Source organism: Poecilia formosa, unplaced genomic scaffold (assembly GCF_000485575.1).
Source record: "Poecilia formosa unplaced genomic scaffold, Poecilia_formosa-5.1.2 Scaffold438, whole genome shotgun sequence".
NCBI lineage: Eukaryota > Metazoa > Chordata > Actinopteri > Cyprinodontiformes > Poeciliidae > Poecilia > Poecilia formosa.
The window spans coordinates 238,509-254,054 of NW_006800377.1; the positions used below are offsets into that span (position 1 = coordinate 238,509).

Consider the following 15,546-nt stretch of genomic DNA (forward strand, 5'->3'; position numbering starts at 1 on the left):
GTAACTATTTGTGTTTTTCTGTATTTCTGGTTTTGTTTCTCTCATAATATTTTAGTTTTTTTGTTGTTATTTTCCGTCTCTTAGTTGTTATTCAACCCTCCTGTTGCCCCAGTTTTCTATTTTTGAGCATTTTAAAGCTTTATGGCCGTTTTGTCGTGTGATGTTTGTCATTAAATGCCTGTTTAGCCTCTTTGATCACATTTTCTCAGTTTTACTTGATTTAATTAGCATAAAATTAGATTTTCAACTCATTTCAAGATTGGGATGAACTTTTCAAACCCACTTTCTTTGGTTAAATCACATTTTTGTGTTTGTAACATAAGGTTGTATTATCAGATTTAAATCAACTTTTACATCTAATATTGGTTATTTTGTCTGAAAAACAAACAAACAAACAAAAAAATCATTTTGGATGTCAGAAACCGGTGAGGAAAACAACCTGCGGTGTGTGTGCGAACAAACCGGGACGCAACAATTAGTGACAGACTGTTAACGAACACGTCTCACCCGAGCAGAAACCCCACCTGGCCACGCCCACAGCCGTCAGTCACGGCCCGCTCCCAGGTACCGAGCTGCTGCGGTGTGTGTGTGTGCGTGTGTGTGTTTTCGTGCCTAAATTAAGCGCAGGAATGTGTTTATTTAAAGAAGCTGCTGTGAAAGTGTGAGTTGGTGTATAAAGACGGTAGCAGCGCTGGCGCAGGTTCAGGAATAATTCATCCCAGGTTAGTCATTACCTGCCGCAGCTGTTAGTCACCTCGTTGCTCCTTCTCCGTCTTTTGTTTCTGCTCATGTAATTTGACCCCGCTGACCTCCCGGTAACGCCGCTCGCTGTCGGGACGCAGATATAAATATGCAGCAGCATCTTCCAGGTGTTTTCACCGGGCGGAGCGCCGAGCTAAAAATAGGAGATGAAGATCTGCTGCTGCTGCTGCTGCTGCTGGGTCAACCGGCCACACCGACCAGGTTCTGGTTCTGGTTCTGATCCACCCAGAACCAGAAGCAGCGTTCAGCTCCTATGGTCCACAAATCTGGAACAAACTTCCAGAAAATTGCAAAAGACACGAAACACAGAGTTCTTTTAAATCATTAAAATCCTCCTGCTTAGAGTTACTTTTGAAACACGAAATATTGACCAACATACTGAGTTTGGTAGAAACTAGTTAGGTTTACTTGAGCAACTTTTTTTTGAAAAAAATTCTTTTTGGAGTATCTTAACTATGCTGTGCTTTTTACCTTTAACTTGAGAGATTTTGTTATGAAATATTTCCCGTCCTACTTGAGTAAAATTTCTGGATTTTCTCCCCACTGAATGAAAAACAAAAATGTTTCAATCAAAAATTCATCAGACCTGCAGTTTTTGTTAAAGTTTCATCAGTTTTTTTATTGAAAGAAACTGATTTGTACAAAATTTATTTGGACGTTTTTTGTTACTTATATGAATTATTGTAATTTTCATCCTTAAAATACCAAAATTTCCTCTTAACTGTATATTTTGGTTTGTCTGATTATGTAACTTTTAACTGATTGATAATTTGATCAGTTCTCAGTATCTGAGTAGACTTTTTACAAAATACTTTTGACTTTTACTTGAGTAAAAATATGTTGAAGTAGATCTGCCTTAACTTTAGTATAATCTTTGGGTTTTCTACTCGCCTCTGATTATTGATTATTTGACAACATAACAACTGTTACTGGGTTTCACAACTGTTCATTAAATGATGTTTATGATTTATTTTATGTTTTCATGTTGCAAAACATTTGAACTGCAGTGTTGCTGAAATCTGAAATGCAAATAAACTGATTGATTAATTAATTAATTGAGTGATTAATATGTGGTGCTGTTTGTAAAGATACACAGTAATGAATTAACAGCAACATTTCAGGTTATTTATTAAATTAACATTTAATTTCCAAACTAAACATTTGGTTTTCAAACTAAATATTTAAGTATTTAATTGGTATAATGCCAAATACTTAATTTGTGAACTAAATATTTAGTTTGGAACTCTGACATTTATAAATGTAGGAATAACTTGACTTTGAAAAATGTTCAGTTCATCCAGGTTTCTACAACAGAATTCAGTCAGGTTGAGCTCTGGACTTTGACTAGACCTCCTGATTCTTTCATTCTGCCATAGAGTAGCTGCTGTTTGGGTTCATAGGTCAAGCTGCAGCTGTAGAGCACAGCTGACGGTCCAATCTATGACTGCAAGGCCCACAGATATTTAACCGAGTTAATTTCTGAGTCTGTACTTAATGAATCTCATTTTAACATCAAACCATATAATCAACAAAATGAGGAACATTCTCAGCCGTTCACAGCAGAGATGCAGCAAACATGATGTCCTTGTTTGTTTTCCTGGGAACAAACACCTCCGGTCTTCATAACAAAGAAAAACAGCAGCAGCACACCTGGTTCAGACCAAACAACTGGAGGTCGTCACGGCGACGGCAGCAGCTGGTGGCGTGCAGGACGGGATCAAAACTGTCATCACTGATAGCTGCTGGCAAAAGCTGCAGCAGAGCTACAGCAACCACACACACACACGCGCACACACACACACACACACGCACGCACGCACGCACACACACACACACACACACACACACACACAGAGCTTTGATTGTTTACCTAATTACTGTAAAATGACAGAGCAGTCGCTGCAGAAATGCAGACAGTCACACTGATCATTACCTTGTCAAAGGAGCCATTATCAGTCCAGGTGTGAATCTGTTACCTAACAGCTTCCACAACCTGCAGATGCCGACATGTTCAGAGGATGGAGGTCGAGTCTTTCCCAATGCTGGCATGTGAGGAGGGTAAAGGTTCATCCTGAGAGGAAATATTCACTTTACCCTGAAACTGTCCAGGAGCCAAAGTCAACAAACATGTAATGTGGTTCGCCCTGTCAGAGACGAACAGCGGCAGCGCTCTGCCTCGCCCTGAGGCAGCGGCACGGCACTGAGGAACGCAGCGCGCCAAAAAACCTGAGCAGAGGTGCATTTCAAAAAAATTTAGAGCCAAAATTAAGAAAAAATGTCATTTAAACTGGTATAAAACCATCAAATACCTGCTAAATGAAAGAAAATAAAACGAAAACAACCCAAAGCTGCATCTACTTCAACCAAATACAGAGTAAAAGGTAACAAAAGGTCATAAGGTCACAAGGTCACAATATCCTAACGTTATCTGATGTAAAACAAGAAGACCACCAATAAAAGACCACAAACTAAAGACATGAAGATCAGTCAGGATAGTCAAAATGCCGCAATAATTAAAAATCAATTGTCAGCTCAACCAAACTGGAAGAATAAGATGCCAGAAGTCAAATTATGATTCCACCTCAAACCAGTTTGTCACTCAGCATGCCTCTCCCAATACGTCTGAGTTAATTAGAGTGGAAGGAATGTGTTTGACGCAAAGCAGGGAGATCCTCCAGAACCTGACACCAGCAGCAGGACGTCGTCATGACGATTCCCAAATGAATTGAGGAATCATTCGGAGGAATCCTGATGCGTTCGATGTTCTGTACGTCAGCGAACGCATCCGATCAGATTCTCATCGGTTAAAGATTCTCAGCTCAGCAAACATTTATCAAACGTGTCTTTATTCCTCTTTCAGTATGTACATATTGCACAGAGGGAGTCAGTTTGAACAATATAAATATACTGGAATAGCTTTATTTCAATGAACTGATGACCTTTGAACCCTAATGGTTCACTGGTCATCAATGGTTCAGCTCATGGTCCATCGTCCAAAACAAGTCAAACTCTGATAAAATGTCCCAGGTTTGTTTCCAGAGCAGACGGTCCATCAGAAACCAGTAAAGCCACTGGTTCCAGTTGCTCTGGAAGGCAGCAGAGAGGAGATAAACTGGTGTCAACATTTCATGAGCTGTTTAAGGCGCGAGGTGGAAGATTCAGAGAGTCTGTGGGTCCAAGAGAGAGAAGAGAAACAGGCGAACTGAACGAGTTCATCCCAATGGTGGAGACTGTTCTGTGCTGCGAATGGTTTGAACTTTGACATCAAGTTTCTTTTGTCTTCAAGACGTCTACTGTTGGTCATCAGAGGGAACCAACATGGCGTACGGCGACCACTTCCTGTCCACAGGCCGTAGGGGAAACCACTTCCTGTCCACAGGCCGTAGGGGAAACCACTTCCTGTCCACAGGCCGTAGGGGAAACCACTTCCTGTCCACAGGCCGTAGGGGAAACCACTTCCTGTCCACAGGCTGCAGAAGAGAGACAAAACAAAACACTGGAGATGAAAATGTTGGACTAATTTGTGTACAAAAAAATGGAGTAAATTTCTGCCATAAAACTGAAATTTTGACATGAATTTCCAAAATTCTTTGGGAAAAACTCAGATTTTTCTAAAAAATTTTCAACTCTGGAAACTAAAAATGCCGGACCAATCCTCACATAGTGACATCAAAATGGTTGAGAATCAGTATTAACGTTGATGTTTCGCTTATCTAATTATTAATAATTATAATAAATAATTGATTATTACTTAAATTATTACTGAAATCTAAATTGTTTTGTTTAATCAAGTATTTCTGGAATCAGGAGCTGAACTCAGTCTAACAAATTCAGATGAAACAGTGAATGATCACTGAGGCTGATCTAGAATCAAATGTACACATTTATTATAAAATAGCCAAACTTCACCACTGAATTATTCTGTGAATGTTTTCTTTCTTTTACGATTGGATTGCAATATAACTCTAGGAATATTTACTGAATAATAAAATGGGACTCAAATCTGAAGAATGAACTGTGACAGAATGAAAATTAACTTCAAAACCAATTAAACAGGAAAACAAAGGGAATCAGAAGCATAACTGCAGCTTATCGTGTCGTAAAGCAGAACAACACAGGAGGATCAAAGCTAAAGGAGCCGATATCCGGAAAGCTTTTCATCAGGGTCGGATCCGCCCTTCGCTTCGGACAAGAAATCATAAAATTTAGCCACGAGTTACGGCTGAACTCAACCAGACCAGAAACGAGGTTCTGGCCCAGTTTGTACACAAAGAGGGAGGAGAAGAAGGTGAGAAGGAGCAGAAGGAATGATGGGAAATGCAGTTCATGTCGTTTGCTGGTGGAATTGGAGATTCTGGTTCTCAGAAGCAGAAAATGTTCAACTTTTGGAACTCAGAAATTTGCAAGATTTTTCTTTGTTTGGAGTTTTTTGGTGGATATTACCAGCAGCTAAAAACTACTCAGAAAGGTATTCATCTTTTTTTCTATCTAACTACACTGGGATAATAAGTGGCTGTAAATTTCCTCCTTCTTTCAACAGACATGATGATGATTGAAGGATGAAGTCGTAACTTTTCTGTTTTTCTCACTGCTGGGATTTTTCCACATGCTGGCTTTAAGTTTATTAATTTATTTCTCTTTTTTTGCAGCTCATTTTCCTTCTCATTAACGTGATGCTGGATATGAATCCTCTGTTCTTTGATTTGATCAAACTCTGTATTTGTTTTAGTGATATCTTTAAATCAAACTGTGCAGAAACCTTTTGGTTTGGTCAACAAACAGAAACATTTTGTTCTGAGGATGAACTGAATGTTGTTGCTCTCTGCAGGTTTGAAGCTGGTTGTAAAGTCATTTTGTGGCTGATTTCCAGCCTTTATCCTCTCAGGCGCTTGTTGCACGCTTCACAAAGTCTCCATTGTGCAGAAGACGTTCTTCTTCTGTGGTCTTGTGGTCTGGCTGGATGGGCGGCTCGCCTGCAGCGCTGCAGACATGTCAGATAAAGATGCTAATCCCGTGTTTGAGTCGATGTTTGCTCGGACAGAAACCAAACTTTATGCGTGAACTAAAAGCTTTTAGGAAAACAGAAGTGTTCTTAGCCCTAAATCTCCTAACATTACTATTCAGGATTAACTGAATTCCACATTTATCCTTTGGACCGATGCAGCACCTGAGATGATCTGCAGCATGGTTGGAGTCAGGAGGATTGTGGGTGCATGTTGGCGCTCAGCTTACCATCTCGCGGTCTGTTTATCTCTCGGCACAGCGAGGGCTCTTGGCCAGTTGAGTCAGCAGACGAGCACATCTTTTATAAACTGCAGCAGAAGGAAACAACAAACGTGTTTATGAGGCTGAAGAGGAGCTGCTAAAAGGAGACACCACCTGCAGCATCACGAGGTTTACCTTGCCCGGCCGCCTGGCCGCCCGGCGCGGAGCGGCCGCCTGCAGCCACCAGGCCCAACTCCGTCAGGACTGGAATAACTCACCGAGTGGCAACAAGGCTGCAGCCATTAATCTAGCAATACTTTACATCTCAGTACATGCAGGGCATTCATTTGCTTTAATTTAAAACATCCCATAATAGTTCAGGACAGGCAACAACTCAATTAATCCGATGATTAATTAAAACAAGCCCAATAATTTCCAGTGGCTGGATTGATCATTTTTCTCTTTCTACCAAAAACTGGATGATAAAACTGAAGGCTTGGTCTCAACAAGCTGTTTGTTTATTTTTTTATGAATAATTTTGTTTACAGAGACTTTTTAATTCATGTTATTCATTCTTTCTGTTGTTTCGTTTATTTATTTTGGATATTTAAAATGACTTCCAGTTGCACCATTAAATGTTCCTATGAATTTAAAGTCTATTTATCTTCTTACCGTTATATTTTACTGCAAAAACACAAAATCTTACCAAGTATTTCTGGTCTGGTTTCTAGTGCAAATATCTTGGTTTACTTGAAATGAGACAAAACTAACTTACAAGTAACTTTTCAGAAAGAAATAAGAATTTGTTTTCAAACAATAATTTCTTTATATTGAGAAAGTTCTAGTTCCATTGGAAGATTATTGGGAAAATGTCTTGTTATAAGTGAAATAATCTCATATTTCTTGCTGAAAAGTTACTTGTATGTTAGTTTTGTCTTATTTCAAGTGAACTAGAAATTAAACCAAAAACATTTGGTAAGATTTGTGTTTTTGCAGTGTAACTTTAAAATGGTCCCAAAAACAAAAAAAACAAACAAACAAAAAAAAAAACAACCCGACAATATTGTCGTTTATCATAATAACTTCTGGGACAATTAATCGTCCAGCAAAATGTGTTACCATGACAGCACTAGTTCAGGATATGAAAAATAAAATAAAGGAGCTGTTTTTGTATTCTCAAACTCATCAATAAAAGCTATTTAAAATATATACTGCTCAAAAAAATAAAGGGAACATTTCACTTTAATTTTGTGTGTGGCTCCAAATCCAGGCCTCCATTGGTTAATAAATTTGATTTCCATTGATGATTTTTGTGTGATTTTGTTGTCAGCACATTCAACTTTGTACAGAACAAAGTATTCAATGAGAATATTTCATTCATTCAGATCTAGGATGTGTTATTTAAGTGTTCCCTTTATTTTTTTGAGCAGTGTACTTTTAAAATGTTTTCTTTGACAGAGATCCCAGACTCACAAAGATTGTCATGCCTGAATCAGACGTGTGTAAATCCTTCCCGGCTGTAAATCATGTCGTTCTGTCAGGTCGGCTCTGTTAGCTGTTACCTGCATGCAACATTAAGTTCCATCTGTTGATGCACAAAGACACCAGCAGCTTGTGGTTAAGAAAACTCAACTTAAGTAAACAATTCCCACTAGAGACTGACAGGCATCAGCCAATAAACTGTCAGGGTTATGTAAACAACCACCGGACAAGTTTGAACCTTCCCAGCTCCTGTAACTTTCACCTCTAAGAGCAGAAAACCGAGCTGCTCACACCCCCACACACACAGGTTCACATTTGTTCGTTGTGGTGACACTGAAAAATATAACACACTCCAGGGATTCGCCGTGATGTTACAGAGGATTCATGTAATTATGAGACAATATATTGAAGGTGGACGTTTGTCCCTTCATGTCTTCATCGTACATGTGATAAATGAAAGTGGGACATTCTGGTCAGAAGGAGCCATTTTGGTTTGAATTATTGTTGTAATTTGCTCCACTGATTGGAAAAGATTTTAAACCCACAAAATTTAAATCTTTTTTCTGCAAACTGAACTTCCTTCTTCACCAAAACGAAACAAAATGAAGGCGTCAGATTTTAGCTGGTAGTTGTCTTTGAGGCATTTCTCCTGCTAGCGCTAGGCTAACACGCTTGTTTTGGTTATTTTTACCCAGAATGCTCTGCGCTGTAGTCCACTTCCTCCTTTTGGACCAGTCTCTAGTTCACTTGGTGTTCACATATGAATTCAAACTGAACCTGAATTCACTTCAACCGAACCCAAAACGAGGTTTAATCCAACTGGAGTCAGATTAAAATGGACTGGAGTCAGAGTAAAGCGGACTAAATGATGCAGCTCTAAAAATAAAACAATCAGGTCAGATATTACAATTTTTTTTATTCAGATATTATTAAAAAACACTTCTTTGGGTTTAGAAATAAAAATCTCATGGTTGGATATGGATGATAAACTCAGTTACCGCTGAATTTACTTCACTAACTTTAAATATTCAAAATGTATTTATTGATGTGAGACACAACAAGCTACCTAATAAAGTTTGCGTCGTAAAAGTTTCCTCTAATTTTGGCTTTCGCTGTCATTAGTCTCGCTCTACAACTGATTTAAAACATGACTAAAATGTGAAAAGATAGTTCTATGTGAAACTCCAGCAAACATTAAAGTTTCTACTGTCCAGTTTCCGTGGGTTGAGGCATCAAACAGTAAAAACATTCAGACTGAAATCAATCAGCGGCTGTTTGCACTGCAGAGCGTCTTCATGTACAGACTGAATGATAACACTGAGTCCCAGAGGCGCATGGAGGGAACATATTTGTGTCTGAGCGTTTCTCTCCAACACAAACATCAAACTGCATGCATGGTTTAAAATCAGAAGAGTTGCAGCTGTTGCGACACGATGGCGGTGTAATACGGTGTGACTGTGTGTTAAAACATGCCTTATCTTGCTCTTTATCTGGGAATCCTGCAGGAACACGAATCACTAGCAAATATTTAGCAACCAACCGAGGTTTAGATGAAAATGCAGATTGAATCTTTAGGTCGGATCACGGATGATGAGTTCATGGTTCAGGTTCTGAGAAAAGGAAATCTAGTTATTTAGTGCAGCTTCCTGCAGCGCTTTGATAAAAACTGTTAGAGATTCAACCGACTAACAACTTTACAGCTAATAGCTCGTTTTAGAAGTCATAATAATAATATCTGTAGTTTTAGCTGAATGTTGTCAGAGGAAATGATCAATGAGTGAAGTTTCCCATATTTCAAATCTAACAAAATTGGCGTCAAAAATTTGAGCGCTAAAAATGTAATTTGCGTCCCTAAAAATATTTTTAAAGATAGTAAAAATTTGTTTGATTTTGTGAATGTGAGCAGGAGGGATGGTTAAACTTTTATTAATATCTTTAAATGATAACGGCACAAGCGAAACGTTGACACCAATTGAATAAGGTGGTGAGGAAACTTCACATCATTCTTTATTCAGAGGGTTTATTTCAGCTGGAGGAGGAAAGCGGCCGTGGCACTTACAGGCAGGAACCGTGCAGTCCCTGGTGTTGTTGTAGAGTCGGTGGAACTGTTTCCGGCACTGAGGTTTGAAGTAAAGAGGACCTGAGGGCAGAAAGGCTCCCATCAGTCAGGCTTGTTCTAAAACATCTGAACTCTGAGACTTTAAACCACAACAAACCCAGCTAGCAGGGAGCTGCTACATGTGATCAATATAGATAATAGATCTGATAGAATATTCAATATAAGGGAATATTCACTGAACTCTGATCCAGAACTGCAAGGCATTCTGGGAGATGTAAAGAAAAAGGTTTTTCCGCTCAATCTCTCACGATGAGCTGAAAGTGAGCAGGAACAACTAACTCACTCATTCTTTGGTTACCTAGCAACATCTAACTCACTCACTCGTTACCTAGCAACAACCTGCTGAGTAACTGGTGCAGCAGTAGTTTCAGTTTTCTCCTCATAACTGATTAAACTAAAACACAACGGTGTGAAGGGAAAACTGTGGGTCAAACAGGAAATGTCACACCACCAGTCTATTTCAGGTATTTAAAAGAAATAACTAATCAATAATCATCAATAATGTTTGGGGCTGCGGTGGAGCAGCCAGGGAGAAAAGAGAAGCAGCTCCATCGGCGCCCGAGGCGAAGCGAGGCGGGTGATCAGGCGCAGAGCAGCGCATGACGGGAGGGAGGAGGGACGTCAGGGCAGGTGGCCGGGTCCAATATGACCGGGAGAAATGCTGCTTACGTTTACTAATTAAAATAAATGACTAAGTATTATTAATCTGTAGCCACACTCTGTGACTGAAGCGATAAAAATACTGCAGAAAGTTGAGGGATAAAGTAATTTGTTTGGGTTGAGGCAGCAGAAAGTTTCATCATCAGGAGGAAATCCTTAAAACACGTCCTGTGTGAGTTCACAGCTTCGGGGAGTAAAACGCATCATTTCTCTGAAACAGAGTGTTGCTAGGCAACGTTCCTACCTGTTAGGTGTGTGATGATCTTCTCCTTGTGCTTCGGGTCACTGAGGCGACCTTCTGGGAAACAAACAGATGAATTTGTTTTAACATTTTAAACACATTAATCCTGAATCTGACAGAGTGGCTTCAGTCATGAAGATCGTCATGGTAACACAAGCAGCTGCTGGTTGTGAAATCCTCCAGAGTTCAGAGGCAACATTTCAAATTGTTAAAGATTTACTGAAACATAAAGCCTTCTTTCTGAAATAAAGAGCTTACAATAGAACGGCCGTACTGTAAAGCAAACTTAAAGAAAAATGTGGGAGGAAAGTTAAAGTGACAGGAATCGTCCTGAAGGGAACCTTGTGATGCGGCGGCTGTTTCCACGAGGCTCCGCTCAGCCCGGCGCCGCGGGTCGGCCCAGTCCACGACCTGCACCAGGTCACGACCCCGGTCAGCTGAACGAGCTGAGCGGCCATCAGAACCCTGGACAACCTCACACCCTGAACCCCAGCTGTTCGCCAATAATCAATACACGATAATCACTGATTAAACCCAATAAAGAGCAGAATTAAAGTAGATTTTCATCTATTTGTAGAATATGGATATAGATGTGTTCACACTTTGGAAAAAAACAGAAGAAGAATCAAATCTCTAAGATGGAAGGAAACTGGTCTGAATGTAGTAGCGCCCCCTGCTGGGGAAAGAAATAATGATGATGAGGAAAAAATTGGTAAATATTGTTTTGAGTTAATTGCCAAGCCTGTAATCAATTAATTGCAATAACATTTTAATCTAAAACTATCTCAACACATTAGCAATATTTCAATTCCGAAATCATTTTTATGCAAAATTATTAAATAAATAAACATATGAGTTCAACAAAAACTAATATTTATTGTTTTTAATTAGTTATTTAGGTTCTTCAGTCATCAGAAATGAGAAATTTAGAAATGTGGACGCTGACATATAGCGTTAGCATCATGTCTATCAATGAGATGCTATTTTAGCCTTTAGTTTAGCAGATAGGCTAACTCCTTTTAGCACAACAGCAGTCTTTTCCAGCGTCCAATCAAAGTTTTGAAACAGAAATTAACCCTCAGTGGACCGAGAAAAAACGCTTTGTCCTCCGTTGATGTTGTTTGAGGGTGTAGCTTGTGTGTCGCGCTTACAGGCATACCAGAAACACTCAAATACAAAGGTTCCGGCTGGAACAGTGTAATTATTTAATCTAAATTAACGAGTTAAAGTCTTGAACACCCTAAATTTTTACTGGCCTGGTTTGCATACACCAAAAAAAAACTTTCTAAATTTGAAAACAACTTAAAAACCAACAAAATAGCGTCAGCCTCACCAAATAAAACCTCAGTATCCCGGCAACAGAGAGCAGCTCTGCTGTTAAACCGACTCCTTCCAAATGTGCAAACTTTGATGGTCAGACGAGACAAAGACTGATCTGTCTGAAGCACGGTAGTGGCAGCATTATGCTGCTGGACGAAGTAAAAGAGTGAAATAGAGAAGAAACTGTTTCCACAATCAGGACTCTGAATTTTGGAGCAGGTGTCTGCTGCTGTATTATTCCGACCAGAGACCCGGTTCTGTCTGGACTCACCGTGGTTCGACCGGCTCGGCCGTTTCGGACCCGCCGCTTCGTGCCCGCTGAAGCCCACCGGGCCCCTCCGGTACCGGGCGACCAGCTGCGCCAGGCTGTTGCGGCCCCTGCGCGCCTCCGCCTGGGGAGCGGAGCCCCGGTGCCGGGCGGCCGCCTGGCAGCGTCCCGGCGTCTGCAGCAGGATGAAGAGGAGGAGGAGGAGGATGAGGAGTGCGGACCGGACGGAGGTCCGCGGCAGCAGCATCACTGGACCTGCAGGGACGAGACAAAGTTCAGCTTCTGTTAAAAAACAAAGTTCCATGTTTAAGATTTGGGATGAGAAAGTTTCATGATGAGAGTTGAAGCGTGATGCGGGACTCCCCGCAGCGTCCCGCAGCGCTCGGTTACCTCTCCTCTGCGGCTCCCCGCGGCTCGCTGCGCCTCCTCTCCCCGCCGCTCCGCGCTCTGCGCCCGGAATCTCCCTCTCCGTCTCTGGGGACCCGAACTTTCCGCTTCCTTTCGTGTCTGTGTGACGTGTTACCCCGGGTTGGTGTGGATCCGAGCCGCGTGCCGCGCTCCGAGTCCCGGTGTCATCTTAGAGCTGCGCGCGGGGCCGCCGGAGCGCGTGGAGCGGGTCCTTCATCATCCTCATCAGCAGGAGAGAGAGTCGGTTCTGCAGGCTGCAGCTGGAGCGGGTCCGGTTCGGCTCATGCCTCTGAGCAGCAGCGGGAGAATGTACCCGAATAGACCCGAATAGACCCGAAGCTCGTGCTGATCAGGTACCGATCAGAATCTGAACCCTCTGTGGAAACGGACCTGCGTCTGCTCTGCTCTGCACGCGCAACTCAACTCCAGCAGATCACGGAAATGAGGAAGAGGAGGAGGAGGCGCGTGCGTGTCGGCATGAAGCAGCGCGCGCGGAGGCAGCGTGACGCAGCAGCAGCAGCGTTCCTCTCAACGGAAGGCAAAATATTCCACGCTGACACTCCTCATTTAGCTCTGAGCTTTGACTAGGCCGTTCTAATTTTGACTTGGGGTTCTCTTGGTGGAAGGTGACCCTTGGCCCCAGACTCAGGTTTCTGCTGCCGCTGATGGATTTGGCTCCATCTGTCTCCCCACAGCATGATGCTGCCACCTCCTGCTGGAGAATCGGCCTTTATAAAGGTAAACTTTGGAATTTCTGCCAAACAAAAAAGTTTACATGAAATCAGAATACAGCATTTTGGCTGTTGCTTTTCTTCCTCTTCAGTTATGAAATATTTTCTGTTCTTTTATCACATTTAATGCCCATAAAATAGATTAAAGTTTTGTGTTTGTAACAGGATTCAGTATTTGTACGACGGCATATTAGAGATTAAAGAAAGGAGTAAATTTGGGACTAAAAACTGAAATTTTCTAGAAATAACTTGGAAATTTATCAGTTTCAAAATAGCAAAACTGAAAAGTTACTTGTAAGTTATTTTTCTCTCTTATGAAGTGAACTAAGATATAAAACATGTTAGAAAACAGTGATTATCCGAAACACACACACACACACACACACACACACACACCTCCTGCTGATGCTCCACCCTTATTGGTCCCGCTGCTATCAGCTCAGACTAATCGTCGGCTTCATGAACATGTTTGCAGGTTCTGCAGAGGGAATTCGGCGATCGGATCCGACCCAGCAGGAATGTGAGTGAGGAATATTGATGCTCTTCATTCAGCCTGCATCTGTTTACTCATGCCGTTTCTCTCTGCCATTCGTTCAGATCCAGACCTGCTGCCGCGTTCCCTACATGCCCGGCTTTGGACCAGCTCCAAGAACTCACAGCAGCCTCCCACTGGAACCACTGGAACCCATTAAAGGTCATTTTAAAAACAGTTGACCTCTCTGCATTGCCATATCAGGGGGTCAGACTCCCACACTGAGGAGAAAACACTGCAGAGTGATGACTGTCGGATTCTAGAAAAGGCTGGAAGAAGTTCAAAATCAGCTCAGACTCTTGGACTGAAAATCACTGATTTTATAGAAAAGTTTACCGAGACCATTACTGTAATCATTATGTGACTGTTGCTGCTTATGATCAGGTTGTTTCCTCTGGTTTTCAGTCAGACAGAAGAAGCATGAAGCATTTAAAAGCAACATGATTCCTGGTCAGATTCAGGATTAAATGTTTGCTGCTGCAGCTTTGGTGATGAGAAAAATCCTGAATCCAGCAAGTTAGATTATCATTTCCCTTCACTGCTCAGTCTGCGATTTCTCCCATTGAAATGGTTTCTCAGAATGAATTTCTACAAGACCAATCAGCAAACAGAAGGAGTTGTGAATGATGATGATGAGTTTCGGTGATGTTTTAGGATTATATTCTGCCAGACGTTTTAGCAGCGGGAAGAAAAATCTAACTAAATTGACATCAAATATTTGTGCGACAAAAATGATAAAGATGTTAATATTAAAGTTTCCAGAAGTCATCATCAATATCTTCAAAGCAAAAGCAACATTAATGGAATTTTTGCTGTAAAATGATGTTCAGGACAAAGTGAAACATGATCTGGTTTCTGGCTGAAAAACTAAATAATGAATCCTTGATGTGAGACTTTTTTTTTTCCACTAAAAACCAGAAGATCGGAGGTTTTATAAAGTTTTACATTTTCTCTCATGTTCAGTTGTTTCTTTATTATGGACAAAATCCACAATCACAGCTTTTCTTGGCTTTAAAGGAATAATAATACTAATACTGCTACTAATAATAATAATAACTTCAACAAGCATTAAAGTCAAAATCTGATGAAATGCCTGGAAATCGTCAGTGGGATAAAAAGAAAGTCTAAATTCATCATGAATCTGGAGGAACTTCATGCAGAATGAAGTTTGGATCCAGTTTTGCTGCAATCAGCAGAGAAAAACAAAACATCTGGATAAACAGCAAAACAGGAAGTAAAGCCACAAAACTCTACAAAATAAGAAGGAAGTAACCAGAACCAGAACCAGAACCAGAACTGACCTCCCTGGCTGCACTTTGAGGCTTTTCCAGGTTTTCCAGAAACACGAGAGACGTTTCAATGTTTCAGTGGTTATGTAAAGATTTGGTCTGATTTAAGTGAATTTAGGTTCTGATTTCTGATGAAACTAGAAAACTTTCCCTCAGGATAAAAACAGTTCATTGTGGAGAATCAGCTGGAAGCAGAACCAGAACCACAGACGTTCCCTTAACTCTGAAACGTTTCCTTACAGAACAGGAAGCTGTTTGAAAAGCTACACTGTAAAACATTAAGAGCAAAAATTTGGTTTATTTAGTCGGTGAGCGAGAAATAATGTAACTGTTATTTTTCAGTTTTCACCAAATTATTCCAACATTGATAAATATCAGAGTTCAAAACTAAATATTTAAGTTTGAAATACATATTTAGTTTGTAAAATAAATATTTATCTAGCAAAATGCTTCACTTGGAGCTAAACATTTACTTTGGAAACTAAATATTTAAGTTTGAAATACATATTTAGTTTGTAAAATAAATATT

General features: G+C 40.7%; 2 protein-coding genes across 13 annotated transcripts in view; both read right to left on the reverse strand.

The window, feature by feature from the left end:
- Positions 1–15,546, reverse strand: part of LOC103155609 (NACHT, LRR and PYD domains-containing protein 12-like) — a 204,212-nt gene that overhangs the window by 58,367 nt on the left and 130,299 nt on the right. The window lies entirely within an intron of this gene.
- Positions 3,588–15,546, reverse strand: part of alkal2b (ALK and LTK ligand 2b) — a 14,559-nt gene continuing 2,600 nt past the window's right edge. For 3 of the 6 annotated variants that reach the window (XM_016663716.1, XM_016663714.1, XM_016663715.1), the window contains 6 exons: positions 12,448–13,167; positions 12,061–12,312; positions 10,473–10,526; positions 9,509–9,589; positions 5,995–6,074; positions 4,197–4,232 (listed from right to left, as the gene is read on the reverse strand). In XM_016663716.1, the coding sequence (XP_016519202.1) occupies positions 6,010–6,074; positions 9,509–9,589; positions 10,473–10,526; positions 12,061–12,304 (444 nt within the window). In that variant the 5' untranslated portion in view covers positions 12,305–12,312; positions 12,448–13,167 and the 3' untranslated portion in view covers positions 4,197–4,232; positions 5,995–6,009. Of the gene's footprint in view, positions 4,143–4,196; positions 4,233–5,994; positions 6,075–9,508; positions 9,590–10,472; positions 10,527–12,060; positions 12,313–12,447; positions 13,168–15,546 lie in introns of those variants that run through there. The other 3 variants (XM_007577359.2, XM_007577358.2, XM_016663717.1) reach the window with 3 other exon arrangements.